At 38.4% G+C, this 27982-nt stretch overlaps 2 protein-coding genes across 6 annotated transcripts in view; both read left to right on the top strand.

Moving 5' to 3' along the window:
- Positions 1-1839: 1839 nt before the first annotated feature.
- C13H16orf87 (chromosome 13 C16orf87 homolog) lies at positions 1840-14702 on the top strand. The gene is made up of 4 exons (XM_071756831.1): positions 1840-2146; positions 6289-6385; positions 9013-9192; positions 14144-14702. The coding sequence occupies exons 1-4, from the start codon at positions 1877-1879 to the stop codon at positions 14260-14262; spliced, it is 666 nt and encodes a 221-aa protein (XP_071612932.1). The 5' UTR covers positions 1840-1876; the 3' UTR covers positions 14263-14702.
- Positions 9061-27982, top strand: part of MYLK3 (myosin light chain kinase 3) — a 49686-nt gene continuing 30764 nt past the window's right edge. Inside the window, exons 1-2 of one of the 5 annotated variants that reach the window (XM_071756823.1) lie at positions 9061-9192; positions 25866-25989. In XM_071756823.1, coding sequence (XP_071612924.1) covers positions 25981-25989 — 9 coding nt within the window. In that variant the 5' untranslated portion in view covers positions 9061-9192; positions 25866-25980. Of the gene's footprint in view, positions 9193-23252; positions 23403-25865; positions 25990-27328; positions 27386-27982 lie in introns of those variants that run through there. The other 4 variants (XM_071756822.1, XM_071756825.1, XM_071756826.1 and 1 more) reach the window with 4 other exon arrangements.

Below are 27982 nucleotides of genomic sequence, written 5' to 3'. Positions count from 1 at the left end.
TTGCAATAATGTGAAAGCTGAGAAAAAAGGCCAGTTGTGACATGTAGGGCTTCCAGTGGAAAACAGGTTAGAAAAAAAACATTTACTAGATTCTTCTGATCATTTATTACCAGGATAGATTTTTCAGTGTCTTTAATTAACTTGTATATATTAGTGAATACACAAAGACAGAAATATTTACACAAAAAACTTGTGAAATCAAGCACAAGTGAGAAGTACAATGAGAAATACAGTATTTTCTACAAATATGGACCATAATCTTCTTCATTTAGGGGCTGTCTTTATAGAGCTTCTGTCCATTACGAAGTACATCCCTCTCTGCTAGGGTGCTTTGATATGGCTTCCCTTTCTTCAGGGTAACTACTAAGGGAAGGGTAGAAAGATGTTCTCCTGGGCCAGATGGGAAAAGTGGAGCCTAAACAGATCAGAAGTGATTAAATTTGCCCCTAATAGCCATTGAGATGGGTTGTCAACTACAGAAGATAATATATGACTTGGAGTGATAGTACTTGGAGCCAGAACTTCACCCTCTCACTTCAAATGGTAAATGTGAGGAGTCTGCTCTGAGGAGATGATGGCTTGTATGATGTGAAAGAGATTTGCTTTTAAAATTTAGAAAAGGAAAATTTTACCCTAAGATTGTCAGCAGCGGACTTGGTGATATGAGAAGGTTAGCCATCAAGATTACTAAGAGGAACCCCATTTCAAATTATTAAGGTGAAAATATACTTCTTTATTGCTGTTTTAACATCACATGACTTCCCTGTGTTATCTCCCAAGCGTTCAGATTCTCCTCAGAACAGATACATGTGTTTATCATTCTATGTGGCCTTTCAGAATGTTTCAGTTTTTACAGCCCATATTTAAGGTATGTGCAGCAACCATGTCACTTAGAAATCTGTAACAAAAACATATTGCTTATCTAGAGCGTGTGTATTCTATTATGAATCTGGAAATCCACTTTCAAGAATCACAGAACCTGCAATAAATCAAGCACTACAAGACTCTAGCCAAGCTTACTTGGCAACTGGGATACTATGAGCTATCTGATCTGTAGGAAAGGTCAACAAGCCACAGGAAGATCTGAGCACTGGGCCTTCAGCTTTAGAGAAAATTTTATTCTGTGAGAAATTATGACAAGTCCTAGTCTTTTTCTGCCTGCAGAAAAAAGTGTCTTTTTAATTTTCCTGATGAGGAAAAATTTTTGGGACTGTCCTGGCAGATAGATAAATTCTCTAGATTCCTGTTCACCAGGAACTGACCAAATTCATCAAAGTAACTCAGTAATGTCGTAGCAGACAATATCAAATTGAAATATTGTTAAAAATAATTAAAAAAAAATGTTTCATCCAAGTTGCTTTTTTGTTAATTTATCTGAAAGAGAAACACAGACAAAAGTCTTCTTAAAGCTTCCTCCTCCAATGCTTTTTCTCAATTCGTAGGTGCAGCAAACAGAGGTCAAGTCTAAACAACAAACATTAAATAAAAATTCTGTTATATTGGGCCTTCAGCCAGACTCATAGAATGCAATCATTGCTGCCCATGTGAAAGCAGTACAGTTCCAGTACACTTCTTTAATATTTGCTGGCAGCTGTACTTCGGGCTATTTTAAACAGTAATGTGTAAAAAAGAATTTTCTCTTTAGACTTCGCTGCACTTGTCTCCTGTAGATATTTCGTGGTACAAGAAAAAAGAATCAAACGCCTGAGAATAGCAGGATTGTCACCTTCCGTTTTTTGGGGTGTTTTTTTCCTTTTTTTTTTTTTTTTTTTCTTTTTTTTAGACTGCAGGGGTACATTATAAAGAGAAAACATTTCATAGGAAGAGAAATCCGGTGGCGGAGCCGGCGCCCCGCCCCAGCTCTGCCGCCGCCGGGATGAGGCGGGGCCTGTCCGGCGGCGCCGGGGAGCGGCTCCTTTGTCGGAGGCCGCGCCGGGGGCGGGCGGAGGGTCCCGCCGGGGCTGTGCAGGCTCCCGCCAGCCGCGCCGCGCCCCTGCCCGCTCCTCCCGCCCTTCCCCTCCTCCGCGGGGCGGGGCGCCCGGCGCTCCGGCGGCGGCAACAGCGATCAGCAGCAGCGAGCATGTCCTCCAGCAGGGCCAAGAAAGTGAAGATGGCCACCAAGTCCTGCCCGGAGTGCGACCAGCAGGTGAGGCGTCTGCTCGTCCCCCGACGGGCAAGGGGGAATCCGTGGCCGCGGAGCTCGAACGGCTCCCCCGGGAGCGTGTTCGGCCCTTACAGGCCGAAAGGGTGCCCGGAGGCAGCGAGGGTCCAGGGGGGACAGGTGCTCCGGCTGCTGGGCTCAAGGGGAAGGATGGAAACCGTGGGCGGAACTGAGGGGGGGGGAGTTTCAGTTCCCGTCGCCGCCGAGAGCTCCCCCGTCGCCGGCAAGGGCTGCCCGGCTCGGCGCCCACGGCCTTGGCTTCCTGTTCGCTCCCCGCTCTGCGTGTGGGGTTGCGGTCTCTTCTTGGTAGCCACCTCCGCACCTTATGGGTTTGCAGTAGCAGTGGCAAGAAGCGGTCGACGGAGCTGCTTGGCTTTGAGGAGGGGAGGGGAGTTAAACTGGGTCCGTGCTGCTGTGGAGCGGTGTTTATATGAAGTAAAATATTGGTACAGTCTCGGCTTGGCATGTAGGTTGAATATCGTGCTCCTCTGGCGGAGTAGTGTAATAGTTACATTATGCTGAAGCGACGTTCAGAATTGTTTATGTGCTAATATTATTTAGTAACTACGTAATTTATTAAAACTATAATTATCTTAGTAATTTATACAATGCCATTTGCCCCCTGGGTGACTCATGTTCCTGAGGCTGATCGAGAGAGCGTTCAGTTGTTGTCTTGTTTTATCATGCAGTGGTTTAGAAATGGTAAAATTAAGACCTTCGCTGCAATTTCTATGCTGTAGCCCGACTGTATACGTGAGCTGTTGTTTATGTCTCCCTGCAGTTTTGTTATGTGTACAAAATGTCGTTACTTACGCTGAAACATTAACAAGAGCCTGGGCGAACTGATGCTGTGTCACAAGCTTGTCTTCATTTACGTTTTTTGCCGGTAATGATGTTGTTATTAAAAATAGGCCAGTTTGTTCCATAGCGCTCCTCTGCTGAACAATAGCAGAGCACTGCAGAAAGCTGCTGTGGGGCTCAGGATAGGGGGGGAGACTTTTATATGTAATCATGGGAAACGTGTTTCTATTATTTGTTCCTGAAACTGGGCTGTTATACACTGTATTAGCTAGACTTAAAACGTAATTTCATACCGTGTTCCCATAATTCTTCTTTTTCTTTACTTAGAAAGAGGTAAAAAGAAATCTTACTTGTTTTGGTTTGCCTTATTTTTATAGTGTTTCTACTCATCCTGGAACAAATTTGGAATGTTAAGCTAGGGTGGGCAGCATCCTTTCACGTTTTAAGCAATAGCTGAACCCCTACAAATGTTCCCATGCTAATCATGTTGCTGAAGTCCTATTGCTGAGAAAAATAACCCAAGTTCTAGTTATTCATCAGTTGGTGAAAGAATAAATTAAAATGAGAGAGAAGTTGAATACGGGAGTGAGGTGTTGGGGGTTTTTTTGTTTGTTTTTGCTTTGTGGATTATTTTTTTTAAATAAATGCAGTGACTGTCAAGCCACCAACAACAGGAAGAGCAAGTAAGCAAACATAGGCTTTGTAAGCTGATGCTGAAACTTACACTTTGATCTGCTCTTAAAACGAAAGCACATGGTATGTTTATGTCAGTGTAGCTTTTCTGTTAGCAGCTTTCTGTGGCCAGCATGGAATTAACATGCATGTGTGTCCTGCCCTGGCACATGCATTGCTTCTAGGCCCTAGTTTTTCAGTGCCAAATATTTGAGAGAATGAGAAACTACCAGTTACAGTACAAGTCAGCCCTTTGCAGAGTGTGGGGAAGCTCTTGTGTGACTCTGAAGTGGTTGTGCCCTGAACTAGCTTTTCTTAAATTATTCTATGAACAAGGGCTTTGCATTTGTTTCTCATTTCTTTGCTGGAAGTGGCATGCGTGGAAATACTCAGCCACAAATATTGGAGCATGATATTGAATAGCACTCCTTAGGCTTTTAAACATTCTGTTGTAATTTAGAGGAGATGTAATTGCCATCTAGACCTTTTTAAAATGAAAAAAAAAAAAAAAAAAAAGTGTTTTGATATTTTCATAACCAAAGCTTGAGCCTATTAAATTAGAGAGCCTGAATTACTTGCAGTCAATCAGAAAAAATAATTATAACTAATTTAGCTTCGGGTTAACATTATTGCCTGAGAAAATTCAATTTCTTTTTTGTTAGGAGAAACGGTAAAATAGAACTATGTTGCTGTAATAATTGTTACAGGATCTTTTCAGTGTAGGTCTTCACAGGATAATTTGTATCTTTTGGTGAAAAAGCCCCTTCTCACACATGCCCCCCCACCCCCAATGGCACACACACCTACATGCTGTGCCTGTAACATGAGAACGATACTGTTCTGTTAAATGCTGTTGAGTTATTTAAAAAATATTGGGTTTGCTCCAATCCCCTTGAGTGGTTTTCCCCACTTTTTTTTTTTTTTTTTTTTTTTAGTGTGAGCCTGGAAACATAATTATTGGAGAGATCTAGGTATTCAAAAATGTTCTTATATGGAACTCCTGTATGACCCTAACAAAAGAGACAAACTGCTGGATAAACTTTTTTTTTGTACTCTTTTGCTGACTTATGAACAAGGGGATAAGCATGCACACAAGTCTGCTAATTTCTGAACTTTAAGGTTCAATAAGCCTTCATTAGAATTGGTTTTATTATTTCAGTGTCTCCAGAAAGGGAATTAGAAGGACTCTAGTTTTATAAAACCTGTGTCAAAAGTGTATTTGTAAACTGTTCATAGGGTGAAGTAGAAGAGTTAAGATGTGCTACAGAAAGCAAAATAATTTGTTAATTCTGAGTAGCAGTTAGGTTTGCACTTACAAATTTGTGTACTAATTTGGCAGTGTTTTCCCTAGTCAATAGAATACTGGAAATTTCTTCATCTGCATGGTGAGTAAAATTGAGCAGACAGTCATGGTTCCTGACTTCTGTTTGTTGCAGTGGTGGACATTGGCAAACTTGTAGAGACCTGTGTTAAAAAATTACATTTGAGAAATTGTCTCCTGCTTTATTTCCCCACTGTCCTGCTTCAACATGAGTTGACTTTAATGTGTGTTAATCTCTTCCAGGTCTCTGTTTAAACTTGCTTTGATTTCTGTTTTCTGTCTTAAACCTAATCAAAGCAATATGCTATGTTCCTTACTACTTTAAAAGATCTTGGCTTTAAGAGAAGGCAATGAGGTTTGTAATTTATCAGCATCACTTTTTTTAATTGCTCAGAGCAAGTTTTTTTGGTAATTTTTCATGTAAGTGTAGCATTTTCAGATTTTTCTCACCTTATTTTGAATTACCTAATGTTGGGGGAATGTACTGCTCCTGACTGCTCAGCTGATCAGAAGTGTTGTTACAGTCTCCCAGGCACTTCAGCCTGCTGTCAGCTTTTGACTACCTGTGGTAGGTTATGTACATTTTGAATTACCTGGGTCCTTCTGTACCCCACCTCCCTGGGCTTTGTCTTCAACATGTGTTTGTAGAGTGTGGTACAAATGCATCTGTTCTGCTCTGGGAAGGGAATTAGAAGGACTCTAGTTTTATAAAACCTGTGTCAAAAGTGTATTTGTAAACTGTTCATAGGGTGAAGTAGAAGAGTTAAGATGTGCTACAGAAAGCAAAATAATTTGTTAATTGGGCCTCCTTTTTAAAGCTGCTCCTACTCTCCAAAGGAGTTGCTTTTGATGCTGCTGGAAGTGAATGCATTAAGAACCCGCCGACAGTTTTAACTCCCACTTTTTAAGAAGTAAATGAAAGAAGAAAAACTGGGAGTGTCTGACTGATTTGACTCAGGGTAGTTGAGAGCTCTGAAGAGAAATTTTGTATTCTAATTTACCTTTATTTAGTGCTTTCCACTTTTCCTCATTCCCTTCCCGTCTGGGGAAAAGTGTTTGTAGTGCAAAGTGGTCACAACAGTTGTACATTTCAAGCTTGATTTCTAGCAGCTACATAAAGAAAAGGCTTGGAGGATGAGTCACAGCAGAACCTGTTTTTACTGTGTTAAAATACAATTGGGTAATAGTACAGGCCACAGTTGGCAGCACAGTCTGAGTTTGAAGAGGTATCTCTCAAGACAAAATGCGAGCTACTACGTTTTTTTTTTTTCCATTGGACAGGATTTTTGTTGTATTTTGAAATGATTTGAAGTATTTGTCTTTGTTTTCCCAGGTTCCTGTTGCATGTAAATCGTGCCCCTGTGGCTACATATTTATTAGTCGAAAACTCTTGCATGCCAAACGTGCTGAGAGATCACCACCAATCACAGGTAATTCAGAGATGGGAAGAAAGGGACAACTGTTCTTTCTCCTTTATTTCTTGGAGGCAAGGGATACAGTATTTTAATTTTCTGGGTAAATTGGCTGTTGTCAGTTCACTTTCCCTTGAATTTGTGCATGGCATACTTTTAATATGTTAATTGTTCTTTTAATTTTGAGGGGGAAAAGCTGGTGTTTGCAGTCTTCCGTTGTACTTGTGGTGCTGGCATTTATTCTTTATATATTCTAGCTGGGTATATCGGTCATTACGCAAAATAACTCCCTAGAGAAAGCTTTTTGTTAACCCTATTTTGAAGCTAAATGTCTAGAGGTGTCAAAGGGTTCTGATTTCAGAATGCATCCTGATTGAAGTGGCATTTTCTGAAAGTAAAAATATCTTTTTTTGAAGTTATGCTGAGTTGTGCTTGTTCCTGAACACCTGAATACCACTTTGTATACAATTTGTTGTATTTTAATCTGAAATGAGGTGGGACTTCTCTGCATGGTTAAATTAAATTTTTAAAAAAAGTGGTTTTGTGCCTAACTTGTGTGGTAGTTGTCACATTCTGGCATGATTCACATTCTCCTTTTGTTAATTTTTATCACCTCCTCTATTCCTAGTAGGATTAGTCAAAACAGGGAAGATGTTTAAAAAAAATAAGTTATCTGATTTGTAATGTCTACCTGGTTTGCAAAATGAAAACTAAATATTTATTATTTTTGCATCACTCTTTTGAAGGATACTTGCAGTTTACCAGTGTGTAGGAATTATATGATATTATGCTAGGTAACTGAACTTTCAAGGTGAAGGAGATTAAGTGATTGATGTCTTTGGTGTTGTTTGGATGTGTTAATCATTTTTCTTTCTCCCTTCCCAATTGTTTTATTTGGAAGTTAAAAATATGGTTACCAAATGAAGCTGAAAATTATAATCTGACCAAATAAAAGAGAAAAACTCCTGTATAATTAAGCTTTATAGTTAGGAAATGCACTAGGGGAAGAAGAACTCTGTGGTCAAATATATCCTGGGAACCACTCTGCTGGAAAGCAGCTTTGCAGGAAAGGACCTGGTGTCCTGATGAATGTATATAAATGTATATTAAATGGGAAGGTGTATAACTGGGTAGATTTAGACGTGATATGAAAGAAAAATGTTAAGTGTGGGTGGTGAAACACTGGAACAGGTTGCCTGGAGAGGTGGTAGATGCCCTATTCCTAGAGAGGATGGATGGCTGGGGTTCTGAGCAGCCTGACCATGTTGAAGATGTCCCTGCTCTCTGCAGAGAGGTTGAACTAGATGACCTGTAAAATTGCTTCCAACCCAAACCATTCTATGATTGGTTATAAATACCTGAAGGAAGAGTGTGAAGAAGATGGAGCCAGGCTCTTTTCAATGATGCCCAGTGGCAGGACAAGAAGCAATGGATACAAACTGAAACCCAGAAGATTTCCTCTGAAACAGAGTTTTACAGTGAGCGTGGTGACGCTCTGGCACAGGTTGCCTGAAAGGGTTGTGCTGTAGTCTTTGGAGATACTCAAAAGGCACCTGGACATGGGCCTAGGCAGGGAGGTCTTGGTGGCCCTGCTTGAGCTGGGGGGTTGGACAAGTTGGTCTCCAGAGGTCCCTTGTTACCTCATCCTTTTTGCTAGATCCATATACAGCTGTGAAATACAGCTGCTGATTAACATCAGTGACAGATTACCCTGCTGTCCAGTTTGTACCCGGTGTCTATATAAGATTAATGGGACAACTTCAATCCCAAGTTTCCCAAGAAGATACAGAGGAAGACCCTGTAAATCTGTATTGTTCTTAAAAGGTAACTGCAACTTCTTTTGGAAAACATGGCTCCAATGTTTTCAACAATATAGCTACTGCAGAATAGAACTGCAGCAAATGTGCAACTAGTTTGTGTTGAGTAGTGTCCTGTGGTGACTGTACTGTTCTCAGTACCCAAGCTTGTTAATTCATACTTAAGTTAGAGGTGAAATATGTAAATTTTTTTTTTCCCCCACACTGGTGTGTGGTAAAACAGGGCACCTGTTCAGAATAAATAATATAATAATAAAGTAATATAATATATATATAAAATATATATAATATAATAAAGTATTATGAGGCCTTGTCATTGCTAAATTCAGTGGCACGTGTAATGTGTAATGTGACATTTGCTGACAGTATTGTTCACTCAGCATCTCAATTTCTGTGAGCAGTGGGAATGTTTTAATTGTTAATATCAAAAGAAGATAAAGTAATTTGCTATTTACCCATGTGATAAATTACTTTTTGGCTACTGAAACCATTCAGTGGGCTGTCTTGATGTCTGTGATCCGTACAGGTTTTTTCCATCTAATGGGAAACTGTAAACTTCTTGTATACTAGCAAATGTCTTGTGTTGCAAAATGCATTTGAAGTAATTAAAGGTTTGATCCTAGTAATCAAGAAGTGAAGTGTCATTGTTAATCTGAATCTTAATTTCTGTATTGCTATCATGCAGATGTAATTGCTCTGTGAAAGCATAGACATCTAACTGCTTTTGCTAAGATATTTAAAGAAAAAAGATGGGGTAAGCTCTAAGAGTAAATTAAGGACAAAGATGAAAACAATCCTAGATAATAGCATCTCTGTTTATTTGCACAGAAAACAAGAGTGAAGCCAAAAGAAGACGGACAGAGAGAGTTAAACGAGAGAAAAATTCTGTGGTAAATAAAGACTTAGAAAATCGAAAAAGATCCAGGTCTAACAGCCATTCAGATCATAGCAGACGAGGGAGAGGAAGACCTAAGAGTGCCTCAGCCAAAAAGCATGAGGAAGAAAGAGGTATGAGAACTAAAGAAGTGTGTTCATTGGGTTTTCTTCCTGTATGAAGATTTTTAATCTATAACATTTATACCAATTGAACTATTTCAGTTGCTTGACTTGCTCAGCCAATACCCAATATCTTAATGTGGGTAAGGCAGACAGTTTCACATCTGTAAGAGACCTCTGGTTTTATATTTCAGTGTCTGATTGCAGCTAACTACAAAGAACTAAATCTGTATTTTTAGCCAACAATTTAATATAAAATACATATATAAAATAAAAATATAAATACATACTTAGGACCAGCAATTTAATTATGCCTGTTAGCAGTGAGAGATTAGGATGATTGGCTTGCTTTAGAAGTTCCTTTTAACTTTTTGGAGGGCCAAAGCAAAAAGGACATCTTGAGTCACTATTATGACCTTTATTTTTGTCAAAAGAACAATACTGTAGAGGAAAGAATGCTTCCTTGCTTATTAAAGTTCCTTGGTGGTTTATTTCTGGAGTTTTATTTCTGTATGATTTCTGGATGGCAGTTGCTTTATTGTGATAGGAACACACTTACAATAGCTGATCTCTTCCCTGTTCCGTGTGGCTTATTGTTGTATGTAGCTTTACAGAATACAGAGCTTCCCTATTTGTTACTGATCTAAATTAGAGTTTATCTAGCACCCATATATAGGATAATTTCTAAGCATTTTACTGCCAGTCTAGTTCATGCACAGCTTTGGTTTGAAAATTGTTCCAAGCTTTTTCTGCCCCCTGAAAAAGAGGCAAGCATTCTAAGTAACCAAAAGAAAATACCTGTTTTAATGTATATTTTGTAATATTTGAAAATAATTTGAAAGTGTGAGGGATGTTTAGACTATGTTTTCCTATCCAAAACAAGGTTGAATGTATTTAATCTTTTGCTGCATACTCCAAATTGTGACAATTAGCCAGTACTCTGTGGCAGAAAACCAGAAATATGAATGTAGCGAGATCTTTGCAAAATAGCGTGTGTTGTTGTTGTATTGTTTTATTGGTGTTTGGTGTTGTTGCTTTTAAAGTTGAATCTCACTTGAAAGGATTGCTTTCATCTTCTTGTCCTGTCCTACCATCTGCTTTACTCGGTACTGTGACTACTGCTGCTGTTTCTTCCTCAGCCTCTTCTGCAGAGCTGGTACAGAGCTGGGGTTCACACCCATTGGTAGTTATCTTTGCTCCTCACCAGTGCATCATATTGGTAAGGAATAAGTGAGCTTAGGATATTTTCTTCCTTCTGATTAATTTCTGGTTATGTCAGCCTATAGTATATGTGGACCACTGTGGTGATTATTGGGCAGATTTTAAAAAACAAACAAACAAAAGATTGGTATATATGATTGTGAGGGCTATAAAAGTTTCAGCAGAGAACCCATCATTTTGTAAGTAATTGATATAAACCAAGTTAATGCTGACTTCTTCCTTTTCAAGTGGCTTATACAATTGGCCTCACTACTGTGTTTGGAGTAATTAGCTTGGAATTGTAGAAATATTTTCCTTTACTACACTTTCTGCTTGATGGTGTTATTTGTACAAAAGTGTATAAAGCAATTCTTCTTAATGTCTATTGTATATTTCCAAGGTATTTTGAGTAGACATGACTTGCCACTAGTTTGTGCAATTCTTCTTTCCCCCAGAAGATTTGAAAAGAAAAGAGGCCACTGCTTGCAAAACTTAAAAATTTGGTGCCTCTTTGGCATTCTGTAGTGCATAATGCATTTGTAGATGAAAAAAGGACAGAGAACACCTGAATTGTAATAGCATGTGGGAGCAGATAATCTGTTCATTTGAAGGCCACCCAGCTGTGAATTTTTGTTTACTAATGAGACCCATGACATCTGTAGTTTTGCTTCCTTGTTTGTATCATGCTCTTTTCATACACAGCATGCTTGTTCCCAGTTATGTCTCTGTCTTTGACTAGTTCTTTTGTATCCTTCCTCACTGGTTCACACCAGAGCAAATTGCTGCAGAATTCAACAGCAATTAAGAAGAATAGGAGAAGGAAAAGGGCTTTTTAAAATAAGCCATTTTTCATGCCGATTTAGTAAGGAGGAATGAAGGGGGAGGAAAGAGGAAGCTGATGTAGATTGAGGGGACATGACAGAGTTCTGGGACCCAGAGAATGTTGCTGTCGTATGTTTCAGAGCCATGTGATAACCCTGCAAAAAGGAACTTCTGTCTGCAGGCTTGACCTTTCAGATTTGTTAATTATAGCATTTCTGACAAAAAAAAAAATATATATATATATTGAAATACATTGAAACTTCATAATCTGATGTGGATTTTGTTGTGGTGAGATGTTTTTTATTTTACTGTGTGGGATTAATACACAGCTAGGCAAATTCCCAGGCTGCTTTGTTACCTAGGTAGCAACCTTGATTATATTGAAACAAACAAAAATCCCTCCTCTGCTGGAGGAAATGGTATTTATTGGTTATTTTGTTCCTGAAAGAGGTTACCACCAAGTGAGACTCAGTAAATGTTGTCTAGAATCTTACTAAAGCACACACGATGCTTAACAAGGGGTGAAGCTTTATAAAGATGTATATATTTTAGTAGCCTGATAAAATTTAAATACAAATTAATTTCTTGATCTGTATTTTCCTTTTTTCAGTAATTTGTCACTATATTCATATCCTTCCTCGCCCAATGTGCACATTTGAAGATGTGTACTCTCTTCAGTAGTGAATCTCAGAACTTTGGATTTGGAGTCCATATAATTTTTTTTAAGGGGGAAGGTCCATATTTGACTTAGGCATAGATCAGTGTTCTAAGGGCTGAGGGTCTATTGAGTTGCAGGAGATCTGGGGATGTGAGAGCTGTGCTGCAAAAAGAATGAATATTTTCACCTAAATAGCCTCTCACTTGTATATCAATATTGAAGTCTTGCAAAAATGTAAGATGATTTTGCTAACAATAGAGGACTGAGTCAAAACTCCTTTCAGATAAGACTGTGAAGTGGAAAGTTTTAAGTGTCTGAGCAACCACGGTATCCTCTGATTAGCACATGATAAAATGTCAGACAGGTGCAAGCTCTTTACTAGTTACTGCTGAGAAATGAAATTGTTTTAAGAATGCATAAAGCTTGCAAAGCTGTCTTGATCCCTCATACTGTTAGATAGCATGGGTCCTATTCTTTCAGGCTGAAATCTCAGAACAAGCCAGTACTTTGGGAGGATGGGGGGAAGGGAAACTTAAGGAAGTGGGTTTTGTTAAAAAGTCTATAATCTGTAACTGGGCAGGGAAAAAAATGCTTTTAGTTTTGCTGGGTGCTGATACATTCATGTGGTGACTGGACTTGTTTGGATTGGGAAGTATGAAAGAAGGGGAGGAGTTTAGATATGAAAAATAGAAAAGGTTTATGTGGAATAATCAGTGTGCATAGCATCTGTTCTCAGAACAACTCCCAGCATTGTTAACTTGTAAAGGGTGACAGGGAGGAAGTGGAGCAACCAAGACCGGGTCTACATACAGGAACTGATTTGTTTTAAACTACAGGGTAGAACTTACAGTGAAATTCAATTTCTCAGCTTTCATTTCAAACTCGGTACATAAGAAAATATTGTCTTGTGTAGCCAGGGAACAGGCAGAAATAAATTACATTCCAAAAATCAAACATGTTTTGATTTGTTTTACTTTGCTAAGGCAAGTTTATTATTCTAAGACTAAAAGCATGCATCTTTATCCTCACTAAGCAATTTTGCTTGCAGGGGAAGATCAGTTTGTGTGATTTAAGTAGTCTAGAAAACTTGAGGAAGAGGGGTTTTCTGCTGTGTTTCTCTATCACTATTAAACTAAAAAAAACGTGGTAAAGGATTTTTCAGTTTCTCCCACTTTATTGTTCAATACAAATGCTTGATTTCACAGGGAGGGTAGTCCATTGGAATGGTGTCATAGCTGTAACACAATTAGACATGAGGCCAAATCTAAAAATGTCATGGATGTGTGTGTCTATTAATGAGGCAGAGGCCTGTCAGGTGAGCACTGTGCTGAGATTGTAAATTAGTGCAGGCCACCTTGGAACTTGGATTAGAGATGGAGTTCCACAGCTAGACACCAGCCTTAAAGCTCTGTATGTACATATCTCTTCTCTGGCTACAAGCTTGGTCCTCTGCTGACAAAGCTGTTGTTTGTTGTGTTGTTTGGTTGTTTTGTTTTTTTTTGTGTTGGGGAATTCTCAGCTACCAGTAGCTGACTGAAATGGGATATAAATAGTCACAATCTGGAGTAAGTGGTAGTTATGAAAGTAGTATTCTGATAGTTTTTTCATATACTACAGTATAACAGCATACTTGATGGCTTGCTGCTGCATATCTCTAACCTTGAAAGAAACCAACGTCAGCAGAGGGAATTTGGAAACTTTCCCTTGCTCACGGAGGTGTTAGTGTTCTGTATTGGGGTAACACTGAATGTCTGCAGTATTGAAACTCCAGAAATGTTCATGGTGACACATTTGGAACCCAATTTCTGCCACATATCTACTCTTTGATCTTGGACACTGGAATTAAACTCTTGTGTTTCTGTTACTCAGATGTAAAATAGGGGAACAAATGTTTTGTTTTATGAGGACATGATGAAATATCTTTGTTTTCTAGGATGGGAGGTGTTTATGTAAAAGCAAAAAAGAGCACCCAATAACTGGAGGAACGTTTGAATGCTCTTTTGTGTCAGGAGTCAATGTAGTGTCAGTGACTCATTCTTTCTTTGCCACTGAAGAACAAAAATTCAGTCATGCTTTTGGATGACTAATTCTGGGACTCTTGTAGCACCTTTGTGTGCCTCCATTTCTTCCTCCTCTCTCTCAACCCTGCCCTGCTTAGAACTTGATTGTCTAACTTCTTTTCAATTCTGGTGCTCCATTCCACATAATTTAACTACTGTGTTACTTGTATTAACTTCAGGTAATGGAAAAAGCTTCTAATAGTGACTTTTCTTTCTTCTACAGAGAAACAAGAAAAAGAAGTTGACATGTATGCTAACCTTTCAGATGAAAAGGCCTTCGTATTTTCAGTGGCCTTGGCGGAAATAAACAGAAAAATTATCAATCAAAGACTTATTCTGTAACTTGTAAGCACAATCTGATGCATTTCTATGCAGAATGGCTAGCATATTTCCAAGGTGTTGTGGACTCTCAAAAAGTGTGTTGTCTGCACCAACGAGGACCATAGTATTTCCTGTTAAAATTCTTCTGCTGTTCTTGGGAATCGCATTCTGTCTCTACAAGTCAGAAAGGAAGTGTTCACAAGATTGAGCTATGAAAAATCAGAAAGCAGATTTGTTTTACACCTTGAAGACAAATGCTAGACAAATGCACAGAGAGACTGTACCCATTCCAGAGCACTTCTTTTAAATTTGCTGCCAGAAATGCAATATTTTAAATATTTTCGGAAATAAATGATTTTCCTTTAAAATTATATATTTCAGATTTTTCAGCTATATTGCAGTTTACATATGTACAGTTCACATATCTTTTTAATAAATTGATATTCCAATATTTTATTGAACTGGGAATTAAGTACATTTGTGACACTTAGGCTGTGTTTGGTTTAACCCTTTTAGAAATCTGGTATTTATCCTAGGGATGAATTTAGGTTTGCATTGTTTTAAGTAGGTGTGATATAATCCTGATAGGAAGAAAATGAAAGTGGTTTCATTTGGGGGGTTAATTCTGCTTGATAACTTCTTATTGTTTATGAAATCTCTTTAGAAAATGATTCCCTGTTACAGGGAGTTTTTTTAAAAAAATCACATAATTTTTGGGGTCGTACTCCTAAAGTTTGAGAGCTAAGCACTTTCCTTGCAACCCTTGTTTGCTGGATATCTGCCTTATCCAGATGGTAAGTACTTCTCACATAATTTTTCTTGGGCCATGATTTACTGGAGAGGGAGAGACACAGGCATCGGAGATGTAGCTCTGCAGCCAGTGTTTTCTTTTTGGTACTTCTGAAAGATGAGGATATACTAGTTCCTTTTACACTTGACAGGTTTTTTTTTTTGTCTGTCTTACATATGTGTCTTTTAAAAATCTTAGCAGTGGGCTAAGATTGTCTTTGGGCTGTTGACTGTGAAGACCAAAGTAAAATTCTACCCGAGTGTACAAAAAGGAGCTGGTTTGGGGAGATCGTTCAACAGAGTGCAATTTGAGCCAAAACTCTTATGTTAGTAAATATATGGGGGTTTTGTCTTAGCAAAAAACTCCATCCCTATAAAATCCTGAAAGAGCAGGTGTAGGAGGCAATTGTCTTCATTAAATCTGACATAGTAGCTTTTTTCACCTTTCATTCACTCTTTTCTAAAAAGGGGAATGCAACTAAATGTCTTGGTATTTCTTCAGTATTACTCATGCTTTTAAGTATCACATTACTTTGATAGTGAAAATTACCTCCTGAGTTTCTGCTGCAAAACTGATCTCTGTGTGGAAGCAGAGATTTTTAAAAGCTAGACTATCAAATCCTAACTCATTATTAGGCACTGGTTGAAGGAAGGAACTATGATAGTTTTGAGTTAAACCACGAGGGACTGTCAGATGCAAACTTTAGGCACAAGCAGGAAGCATGGAAAGTGATTTTTGAGGTCTTAACTCCTAAGGAGTCATTGGGATCCTTTTTAACACTGGGTGAGAAGGGTGGGTGTGGAAATGCACTTAAACCACTAATCTGCATTTGTCTTTATATTTCAGTAAATGGGGAATTGTGAACACAAGATATACTTCCCTACATCATGTAGACTTCTGCTTTCCAGAGCTGTAGCCTGTCACAGATACCAGTAGTAAGGACAGATGAGTAACTCTTAAGGATAGAGCGTATGTGTACATGGTAAGTTATTAAAGTCAGAATGGCAAAAGGGAAGTTGTAATTTTGAAGACCTAAGATATGATCAGGTTTGTGTTGCTTCCGTTGCTGGATTGAGATATACTGTGTTAAGAAAGGGTAAGAGGAATTACTAAGGCAGTCTGTTCAGCAATCTGTCCTGCATTCCTACAGGTAATTATTTCTTTCTGCTCCTGTACATGGAATTGAAGTTATCTTCAGAAGACAGAAGCTAATGTTAAATGTGACAAAATGTATCTTAACTTTTAAATTGAAATTGCTGCATTCTCTGATAACTATTGAAAAATACACTCCTACCTCTTAAAAGTGCAAAGCTGTTTTTACTCCTTTGTTGGTGGAGTCTCTCTTAACAGTGGTTGAGTTCTATTTCTATACTACTTCTCTGTCTTCCCCAGGTTGCTGCTGTCACCTCTTTCCCATTTGTGGTCATTCTATTTTTCTTCCCCTGCTGGCTTCAAGTTTCTCTGGGAAAGCTGTGATGGAAGCAAGTGGCCTTGAAAATATCCTAGGGAGACAATGCTTCTTTGCCAGTGGGTCTTAGAAAGCAGGAGTCCTGACTTTCTTCTCCCACCAACCAGAAAGAAACCTTTCTCTCCCATGTAGACAAGACACTTCAGCATCTGGTAGCTCTGTGGCTGTGGTGTGCTGACATAGGTTTCTTGGAACATATTCAGTAACTGAACTGAAAGCATCTGCATTGTGTGAAATGGGCATCAACACAACAGATCTCCAGAGCTCTCTCTTTGTGTGTTAGAGATGATGAGTGGATGAAGCACACTGGCAAATTGCATATTGTAGTTGTAAAATGTATTGGATTGTGGTCTATAAAACACAAGCTAAAACTAAAGATAACTAAATATTGAGAGAGTTGAGATCTCTGTACTGCAGCTGACTTAACTGGTAACTGCTTAGTTTTGAAGAAGCAAGAATAAATATCTAACACTTCAGGAAGTTGCTTATGCAATTTTTGTTTTATGTGAAAGTCTAGTTCCAGTATAAGATTTCTAGGCCCCGCCTCTGAATGTCTTTATGGTTCAGACTAACTTCTAATTTGTTTCACTATATTTTGTAGCATAAGACTGCACACCAAGCAATCTTATTTGGGAAAGAATTAATTAGTCTGCAGGTTTTTTTAATTAACTTAGAAGAAGACTGAAGTATATCACCACCACAAAAATACACCACCTCTGTACTGCTTCTATGTATTGACTGACCTGACTGGATAAACTTGATGTTGTGAACTAAGTAATTTAGGATTATACTGGAGACCTGTTTACCTGTTTATAAGCCACCGTTTTGCAAGCTCTGCTTTCTGCCTCTTTTCCTTTTTACTGAAGATGCATTTTTCTAGTGTTTATATAGTCTGTCTAATAGCATGTTTGAATTCTGGCTTGAGATTTCTCTGCATTTACTCTATTCTGCTACTAGATGGCAGCCTTTATTCTAAGGACAGTTACTACTTACTTAGGCATTCTTACTATGGGTACTAGGGAGTAACAACATTCAGTTACAATATTCAGTTTTCTATGGAAGTACACTAAAAGATTATTTTTCTTTAGAGTGTCATACTTAGGTTTTATTTAATTTTTTTTTTTTTAATGAAGCAAAGCTCTGGGGGAATACTTTGGCCAGCAGGAGCCACTAAGCTGATTAGGGGACAGGAGCATCTACCACATATGGAAAGGCTGAGGGAGCTGTGTCTTTTCAGCCTGAAGAAGACTGAGGGGGCAAAAAAGAAAAGGGCATTCTCATCAATGCTTCTTTACAGGTATCTAAAGGGTGGTTCAACTGAAACATAAGAAAGAGAACTTTTTTTACTGTGTTACAGAGCCCTGGAACAGGCTGCCCAGAGAAGTGGTGGAGTCTCTGTCTCTGGAGACATTCAAAGCCTATCTGGATGCCACCCTGTGCAACCTGCTCTGAGTGAACCTGCTCTGCCAGGGAGTTGAATTCTTATGATCTCCAGAGGTCCCTTCCAACCCCTAACTTTCTGTGATTCATTGACTTACAAAGAGGGAGACTGGAAATAAGACTTGCTTCAAATATCACAACTAAACAGCATCTCTGGGTTGGTTTTACTTAGTGCTTTTTTACTTATTTTTCTAGGTTTTTTTTAGGGGGAAACAGTGATTGACATAGGCTATTAATAGCACTGTCTTCCTTTTAACTTGAACTGTGTTACCAAGGATGCCTAACAGGATATGGTGCTTTACTTTTGTTCCTTAAGATACTGATAGCCTTTAAGGTGTTGATAACTTGTGATTAACCAGTGTAACCAAGAAGATGTTTAGTTAAAATCTTCCTGAGTTGTTGTTCTCTAGCATCTGATTCCTCTGCATGCGTGATACCTGCATGCATGCAGGTGTTGCTGGTGTCCAGCTTTATATCTCTAGGTGTATCTAAGAAAATGTTTGCATTAGGAGTGTGAGTTTGAAATAGAGCTCATGACAGACTCTCATGGAATGGCTCTAGGGAGCAGGAAGTACATTCCTTTTACAAAAATTTTACAAAAACTGTTCTTCAGCTCTTAGTGTGTGCTTGGTCTGCCTGTAGATGTTTGGCCCTCAGTAGCAACTGTTTTATTCTGCAGCTCCTGTTGGGCCTCACTTTTTGCTTGTTATGAAAATACAGCAGAGCAAATGTTAACAAGTTTAACCAACACTTTCAGGTGAGTTGCTGTCCTTCAAAGTATGAACACTGTCATCAGTGTTTTGTAGTAGGCTTCCTATTTTTTTTATGTCGCTGTGGATCCTGATGAATAGTGAGTCTAACTGTAGCATGTTGATGTTGCTCTCCGGAGCTGTTTGCCTTCCCTGTGTGGAAGTTGCCACCTAGCAGTGATGGTAGGACAGGTTTATAAGTATTAGCATTTTTAATTTTTTTCCTTTGAGCTGTTTTCAAAAATCACTGGCAGTTACAGGAAGTCTGGCTGCTCCAAAGTTATATTTGATTAAGCAGTTTTTATGTTGACATGGTAAATTTTGCTGCCTTATGACTGATGAGACATTAAAGAAATACACAGCATGATTTCATTACATATTGTGAATTTGTAATGAACTGAAAGTATTTGTAAATTAATATGCTAGAGTGGGATTGTTTTTCTGATCTTTAAAAAGGGCTGCTCATAGCTGCTAGCTGTCGAATGTGTAGGGATGTGCAATCTTAAGTAAAAAGCAAGGAATTTTCTAGGCAGAAGGCAGTGGAAATGGATAAATCTGTCTACTTGTTTTATTTTTCTTCTCCAGAAAAAAACTTAAACCTGCTTTCCACGAAGCTGTTTAATTTCAAGCTCAAAACATGATTCTTATGAATCATTTGGTGTTGTCATGCAGCACATCCCCCTGGGAGAAATCAGGTACCCCTCCCTTATCTTCCCCCTGTGAGCTGCTTTTCTTGGTGCAGCTTTAGAACATAGAACACAGAACCTGAACTCCATCTTAAAGAAGGTAGTTTACTTCCTCTATTGTTACTATACATGATTTCAATAAATAATTAATCTTGAACTGTGTCATACTGGTTAAGAACTAAATAGTATTTGTAATCCTGGACCATGCTGAAGACCGTAAAATGCTGTTAAGAACAGTGAGTGTTTCAGATACCAGCAGTACAAACATTAATAGTCTGCTGTTTTCCAAGTTTTGGTCATTTTTGTTTTGTTTTGACATAAACATATCTTGAATATTTTATTGAAAGTATCTTGCTAATAAAGAAAAATCTCCAGACTGAGACTTGAGTTGCTTTATTTGGAGTAGCTGTGGAGCAGAATGTGTGTGTTTGTGTGTGTGTACATGAACATGTGAGCACCCATATCTGGCATGTGTGGTCGGGACCTGCTGTGTGGGTGGTTTGGGCCTCAGGTCCTGATCCTGAACAGCAGCAAAGAATGTTTCATCTAAGGTCACTAAACTAGCTAGAACAACAGGTAAACCAGGAATTCTGATTTTTGGTAACATGAATAAATGATGCTGAGTCCTAGCACTGATTTTTGGTGGCACTGCACTCTAGTCTGTAATGTATCTGAGAGCGGTGTTTGTTGATGGAGTTTACTTCTTTGGCTAATAAAATAATTCAAGATGTATCAAAGGACAGTTTTATTTAAGTAAAGGGATATAGTTTGTTAACAGCATAGTTCGTGAATCTTTAGGGCTCGTGTTGTCATAACATACATAAGAGGTGTGCTAGGTTTTGACTCTATTTTAGGAAACCACATAGTGTGTCATGGAATCATAGAATGAGATTACTTGGAAGGGACCTTAAAGATGATCTAGTTCCAACCTGCCTGCATGGGCAGGGACACCTACCACTAGTCCTGAAGGTAGTACAGGTTCTGTCTTGAACACAAGACAGAAGTCAGGGAAAAGGCTCATGCCTTTGCATGTAAGAAATTCTTGAAGAGAGCAGATCTGACTTTTCATGAGACTGTCAGCTGGAGACCTTCTTTATAACCATGGAATGTTGATGTGTAACTTCAAATGAAAGAAGTTAGAAATGCAAGGCTGAACTTTAAATTCACTAATGAACCTGTGTCGCTGTACAGCGAGGGTTAAGGCATAGTCGCTTCTTCCTTTAGCTTTCTGAAACAGTGGGGGTTAATGATTGATTCCTGTCATCATGGAAAATAAACAGATCTCTCTGCTCCTTCAGACAGAGCAATTCCAAGGAATGAAAAGTTAAGAGACTGAAGACATTGAGTTATGCTGAATCCTGGCCTAGTACTGATTCAGAGCATGATCCTGTAGTTCTTAAAAACAAACAAACAAACAAGAAGTTATACTAAAGAGAGCAGACAAATCCATCCTAAGATTTGAAGATGAGTGTTGGAATTTACTCTTAGGATTTTTTTATAGTGAGAGGTCTTGACATCCAATGGAAGGCTTTCAATGAAATTTGCTTTTAAAACAAACTATTTAACTGAATGTTTTAAAGGATAGAATGTCTTTCCCGCAAATACAGACAGGTGTGTTTTGAAAATGGTTCTCCAAAGCAGTCAGTAGTGGGCTGACTAGAAATTGAGATAGAAGCCTAATTTAGGTAAAATAGTAATAGCTGCATTCTTAAGAATAGCCTGTCTAGTTTAACTGGTCTAGTCACTTCTCAATGTATTTTTCTTTCTTTTTGATGCTGACACCTGTTTAAAAAGATCTGAGAGTCTCATCCAAAATATTTAGCTTACATTTCTTGGTGCTGACCAAATGATGAACTTGGCAACTTGTGTGATGTTGCTTACAACATTCTCTGTGCTATCTACGGGCAGCCAGTCACTTAGCAACAGTGAAGCTCACATTTAGTTACAGCTCATGCGTATGCATCTAATTGTAGTTCTGAAAAAAAAAGGTTAAATTAGTACGGAGTTTGTAAGAGGAAACAGATAATGTAACAATCTTTACTGTTCAGTGATTTTGAGACATGGAAATAGTATATAGGAAAAAATGTAAAATGTTTTGTCTTCAAAATCTATTGAACTGTTAATGTGTTACAAGAACTCTACTTCTGCCAGTTACAGAGAAACAAAAACCCAAACAACAACAAAAAACATCAAATGGAAAAGAGGAGGGGTCACATTCTGTTTTGAATGCCTGCATTGTGAATGCAGTCCTGGGAAGCAAAATTAATTATTTGAACATGGGAAATCTGAGTCACAAATATGATGTATAGATATTTTATGACATGAAAGAATTAGTTGAGATTATATTAGATTATTTCTCAGGTTGTTTGCCGCTTCTTAATTTACTGCTGCTTCTTTGCTGATCAAACAAAGGGGGTTTTGATAGCTTGTACTCTTTATGACTTCAGTAATACCCATAAGCACAGCGACTTAAAAGGCTGCTGGCAGACTGTTACTGCATGATGATTACACTGATCTCAATTTCTGGGATTTCAGGCATGCAGTTCTCATTATTAGCCAGTGTTAGAGTTGCAGTGGAGTTTCCTTATGAAGCAAATGGAGAAAGGAAATTGTGGCTCACTCCAGCCATGAGAAGGAGGAAGAGACAAGCTAGACTTAGCTAGGGAATGGAGAAGGGTGTAATGATAAGAATTAAAGAGCAGTGTGCCAAGGCTTTTGAGAGAGAGGCATGGAGACCTTCTAGAGGATATCATGGTGGAGGAAGCAATGCATGTGTTTCAGATTTTTGGAGATGTGAGGAGGAACAGGGCACTTTGGAGAACCAGGGAGGGATGACTGGATTAATGCTGCATTTGTAGGAGCAGTAAGAAAACTGCTGCTGAAGCTTTTCTCAGAGTTGAACAGTTCCTTTTTTATGTAAAAATTAGGTGGTCTGAGAAATTAATTCTCCAGAGACTACATTTTTTCTTTTCTGCATTGCTTGGGTTTCCCCATTTGTATACTTAATCATGAGTTTACAGGGCTTTTCCTGTGAGAAATAGATTCAGACATGATGTGGAAAATGAACAAGATTCCCACAACCGCTGGGAGTGGGGCTGCGTATGTTAATCCTTTTTTTCCAGAGCTGATTAAAAATGAGGAAACATCTTGTAAAAATTTTGAGAACTAGAATTAACGTAGTTAGTGAACACTCATTTAAAGGGGAAAAAAAGTCAGAAATGCAGATTGCCAAAATTAAAATACATACAAAATGCCTCTGAATATAAAGGATCCTATAAATCTGATTTCCACACATACATAGAATTTTGTATACTTTTTTTTTTTAAGGGTGATTGTAGCTATTTTCAAAGCATTCACTAGCTAAGATGCCTTTTGTGACTCCTTTCAGCTGCAGAGGGTATACCCACCCACTTTGGCAGCTGGAACAAAAGCAGAATAATGAGAGAATGAAAATCTGCTGACAGTTATACTTGTGTTTGTGCTTTGCAGTCAGGATTTGTTGTAGTGCAAATCTTTGTGGGCTAATGAAGTTAATGCAAGGCTTTAGATAGTGTTATAGACAAAAGCATCCTGCCTAAAACTCTCTGGTGGTGTTTTCCTATGTTTTCCTTTTGAAACAATAAGAATGAATACTGCAGGTTTAAAAATGTAATATAATTTATGAGGCTTCTAGCCTTGGGGATGAGTCGTTGTATAAATAGGATTTAAAATATAAAATTAGTATTAATGAAATGGGGAGGCTCTCAGACTTGGCCTTTAATACTAATCTATTGTGAGTGGAGCAGCTCTAGAAATGTGCTGATGCTGGCACAGAGACAACCAGGAACTGCCTGCTCTTAGAAAATGCCTCATCAGTCAAAGTCTTCACAGACTCCTGAATACTTGTCCTGATCAGATACAGAAGGGGACGTGAATATCTCTAGTATCAGTTCTCTGCCTGCTGATTCTGCATGCATTTCTCTGGGAACACTCCTTTATCCTGGCACTGAGTTCTAGCTTGTTTGCATGGATGGAAGAGTAATGAAAGGGTAAGTTACTGGTACAGCTAGGAAACCCCTTCTGGAAGAGAGCTCTGAACCTTCATTAGGTGTTTTGAGCGTAGTCATGAGTTAAACTGGGTGGCATCAGTGTTAGTAGCTCCCTGCCCCTGATTATGGACAAAAAGGGTCTAAAATACATAATTGATTTATTAACTCTTAAATGTGTGTGAAAGAAATGGGCCAGGGACCTAAAGCTTCTCCCTGTTTTCAGAAAGGAAGATACCCTGTGTTAACTGCCACGTTAACAGTTTCAGCTGAGGAATGTTGTTTAGATAATAAATTCCCTGGAAATGGGATGTGGAGCAAGGTACCTCCTCCTAATTCATAGAAGATGGTGCTGGGAGATGAGAAAGGTCACTTCAAAAATGCTGAGCCCTTTAATTTTATTCTGTAGGTAATGCAGGAACTGGCATATCTGTCAGCAGCTGGCTGGGGAAGCTGGTAATAATTAATAGCCTCTTTATGTTGCCTTTTTCCTTTTCTTGGTCTTCACTTGGAATGCACTGACCTAGCTGCAAAACACCTCTTTTGATTTGTAAGGGGAGTCTAGGAATTTAAATATAGCCAAGTCAGAGTTGCTCTAAAAGCTAAAGAACTAAGCTTGATCTTGGTCTCATTTGTTGCGCATTACTTGCATTGTTTTTGGAAAAGCTTTGCACTTATTCTAGAAGTGGATGATGTCTCATGACATCTACAAAGCCTATACTCTAATACTTAGAATGAGAATTTTCCTTGTCTGTAGCTCTTAGTATTTTCAGGCAAGGCTCCAAACTGTTTTTCCTTGTGTGTAAATTCCACCAGACTTTTCTCTAGTACTGAAGAAAATGTAATCCTATGTCTATTGCCTGGTTTCTGCCCACAGTAATACATTTAACTTTGAAAAAGGGACTACTTCCTTGTGGATTGGGTGTTACATAGTTAATACTGATTTGTTGCTTTTAGTACTTTTCTGAAAAATGAGTCTGGAATCTGGATAATAAGATCTGAAATGAAAATGGACAAAAGCTTTTTTAAAATATTTTTTCTTTCTTTTTTTTACCCTTTTCTTCTTTCTTTTTTTTTTTTCCTTTTTTTTTTCTTTTCCTTTTTTTTATCTTTTCCTTTTTTTTCTTTTTCTTTTTTTTTCTTTTCCTTTTTTTTCTTTTCCTTTTTTTTCTTTTCCTTTTTTTCTTTTCCTTTTTTTCTTTTCCTTTTTTTTCTTTTCCTTTTTTTTCTTTTCCTTTTTTTTCTTTTCCTTTTTTTTCTTTTCCTTTTTTTTCTTTTCCTTTTTTTTCTTTTCCTTTTTTTTCTTTTCCTTTTTTTTAAGCTAAAATGGAAAAAAAAGTCAGTGGAGCTCATAATCATAATTATATTCTTAGTATTAAAGTATTAATTAATAAAAACATTGCAGGAAGGTGTTGGTTTACACTTCAGTTCTGTATTTAGATTTGCTAATGGAAGGTTGCAGGCTGAGCATTGCTTGTTCCAGACTGCTTGCCAAATTTCCTAAAGGATTCTTTTTGTCATGCAAGCTTTCTTCCAAGCATGGCACACGTGTGCTGTGCATGCCTCTGCTTCCACATTAAGTAGTAGCATGTCTTTATTAAATCTTGATCAACAACATTGTTATTTTTGCTATTGGAATGAGTAAGAAATGTATTACAAATATTTTTTTCCTTCCCTGGGTCTAGGATCTCCTGACTCATCTATGAAGCTCTACACATTTTGAATAGCTGTAGTATTTGTTGTTTTCTTAGGATCTAGAATAGGGGTGTTTAATTCATACAATCTGTTCCATGTCAGTAAGTTTAAGGCTATATTGAAGAGCTTGGTGCTCTTCAATCAAGGCAGTCTCCTCTCCTATTGAGAGGGGCTGGATTGTGTTCCTTGTGAAAATGCTCAAGGTGCTGCCACAAAGCCTGCAAATTCTTGCCCTCTCCAGGCAAAAGTGCTCAACAGCAGCCTTGTTGCTTACTGCTCAGAAGACACCAGTCTTACTGTACTGCTATATGGAGTTTGCTGATGGGACTTAAAAATTTTTGGGGTGGTTTTGACCTAGGATTTATGGGTTTAAAAGGAGGAATAGTAATAATAGATTCTGAAGTTTGGGAAATATCCTATGACCTAGAAAGAGTTTAACTCAGTTTTACAGGTGGAAAAGCCATGGCACAGAGATCAAGTTAGAAATTAGGCAGAGGTCTTTTGCAGGCACCCTTGGGTTGCCTGTGTCCCTTTACCAGGATGTTAGACTATTAACCTCTTGGTAGAACTATCTTACCTCTACCTGTACCCCAGGCCTTTTCACCTGTTTGTTGGCTGGCCTGAAAAACATTCCCAGAAAAAAATATTTGCAGCACAGCAAACATGCCTATTTCCTCCATGGCTTATGCTCTGTTAAGAGTTCCTCATTCACCTTAGTTCTCAGATTTTTGCCTGTGCTAACACTGGTTTTATTTTGTTTCTTTTTAACAGCATATTGGTTGTCTTGCTATACAAACCCAGGTGGAAAAGCAGCAGTTGTTTTTGCTGTGAGAAGGGTAGCCAGATCTATACCCACACTTCTGGACCTGACATCTCTTAGATCATAATGATGAAGGTACAGTATTTTACCTTGATTAATTATTTCAGGAAAGAGTGCATGTGTGCTTATCCTGTGGTGAACCACACTTCTATTTTCATTTGAGCAGTGAAGGCATGGCCCATCCTAAGCCCTTGTACTGCTGTCTGAGATGCTTGTTAATCTTCTCAAAAGTTACTGGTCCATTGTGAGTGGCTGCTGTTTTTTATGCCCATGCTTGATGTGATTCAGGTTTATGTTAGATCAATTGTATCTAGTAATCAAACAGAGCTAATTGTACTGCAGCTTGTTGGCAGGTGGGGAAAGGAAGGGAGAGCACAGATGAAATTTGAAAGATTTGCTTCTGTTTCTCCAGAACTTTCCTTCTTAGATTATCCAGCATCTTGTTAACTGTTCTCTTTGTATCCTTGTAATACACTAACACAATCTTATGGGTAAGAACTCAAAAAAAAAAAAAAAAAGTATGCTTTGCAGGGGGCAAAATAAAAAGCATTTCATTAGTTGAGGACCAAATACATGAGGAGGAACATCACTTAGGTGCACTGTGGGTTCTTATTAATCTAACTGTATAGGTAGAAAAAAACTTCTAAATATTTTAAATTTAGGAATTCACAAATATGCCTACATGGACTTCATGGCAACGAACATTTGTGTCAGTACTTTTGTTTGACTTAAAGGTATTTTATAGACTAAAGCGAATAGCTTTTTGTACATAACATCAGCTTGTAGAAATAGTGCTTGCAGACAGAAATAGGTGTGTGAATTCTGGTGGAGGATGAATATTTATCCTTTTTTGTCTATTCTTTTGTTCCTTCTCTCCTGTGTTATTGTTTAAGAAATCAGAAATAAAAGAAATGCTTACATCTATAATAATCGTGTTATGTTAAAGTAAATATCCTGCAGCAATAATCAGTGTCATTAAAAAAAGACCAGCAGTCAGATAAATGACAGTCTTATCACTGCTTGGCTGAAACAAACATGCTGTCCTTGAGCTGCAGCTAAAGTTAAATTCGGTAAAAATAAGCTAAGGAAGAGGGGAATGCAAAGAAGGGAAGCTACTAACTCAAAAGATTTGTCTGTCTTCTTCTGTTGTTTCCATGCCTTACAGTAGCTGTTATCAGCAATTCAGGAAGTGAGGTGCTTGGATTTGGATAGAGCTTAGTACTGCAGATAAGGGAGTGAAATGGCTGAAATGCCTGGTTTAGTGTCAGATAAGATGAAATGCCTCGTTTATCTCACAAGTAGAATTCTAGCAAGATCCAGGGAGGCTGTGGAGCTTTATTCTGTAAAAGGCTTCAGGCTACCATACAAACCAAACAGGATGGGAACTTTATATCAAGAGTCTTCCCTTCACAGATCCCTTCGGTTGAGCATGGGAGGATTCTGTGTTTCTGATTACATAAAGAGATTCACGGTAAGGGACTCCTCAGTATTTTATTGTGTGCCTGGTTTGAAAGTAAAAACTTTCTAGATGGCACAGTATTGGTTTCTGTGCCTGCTGTGAAGTGCTGTGTGCCTTTGACATTCTTGGCCAGGCTGTGCAGGTTGTTGGCTTGCAAAACACCTGCCTATATCAAGGAGGTGTTTCTGAAATGATGAGTGCAGGCTTTGCCTATGTAAATAAATTTATTTTCTGAGGGCCTTGGCACATAAAAGATTTTTTCTAAGTGGTATATTTGTAGTATAGGATGTCAGACTGTCATTTGATTATGCAGAGGTTGGTTGTTACAGCTTTTTGCTTTAGTTGTCACATGTCTAAGGGTTTTAAGACAAAAATCTTTTGCCCGGGCTCACAAAAGCAATTTAATGAGGAGCCAAATTTTGCATTGACCTGTGGTAAAAGCACAGTCAGCTTGAATGCCAGGTGCACAATGTCTCAAATGTGTGCTCTGTGCTATTACTTAAAAGTTGTGAGATCAGAACCCCATTGTGAAAGGGACTGAGGAAACCAAGTGCAAGAGTTTCTGTCTATGAAATCTGAATCACCGAGCGACAGACGGCGAACTTTGCA

Source organism: Heliangelus exortis, chromosome 13 (assembly GCF_036169615.1).
Source record: "Heliangelus exortis chromosome 13, bHelExo1.hap1, whole genome shotgun sequence".
Lineage (NCBI taxonomy): Eukaryota > Metazoa > Chordata > Aves > Apodiformes > Trochilidae > Heliangelus > Heliangelus exortis.
Note: the sequence above shows the minus strand (reverse complement) of the source record. Positions and strands in the feature narration are given on the sequence as shown.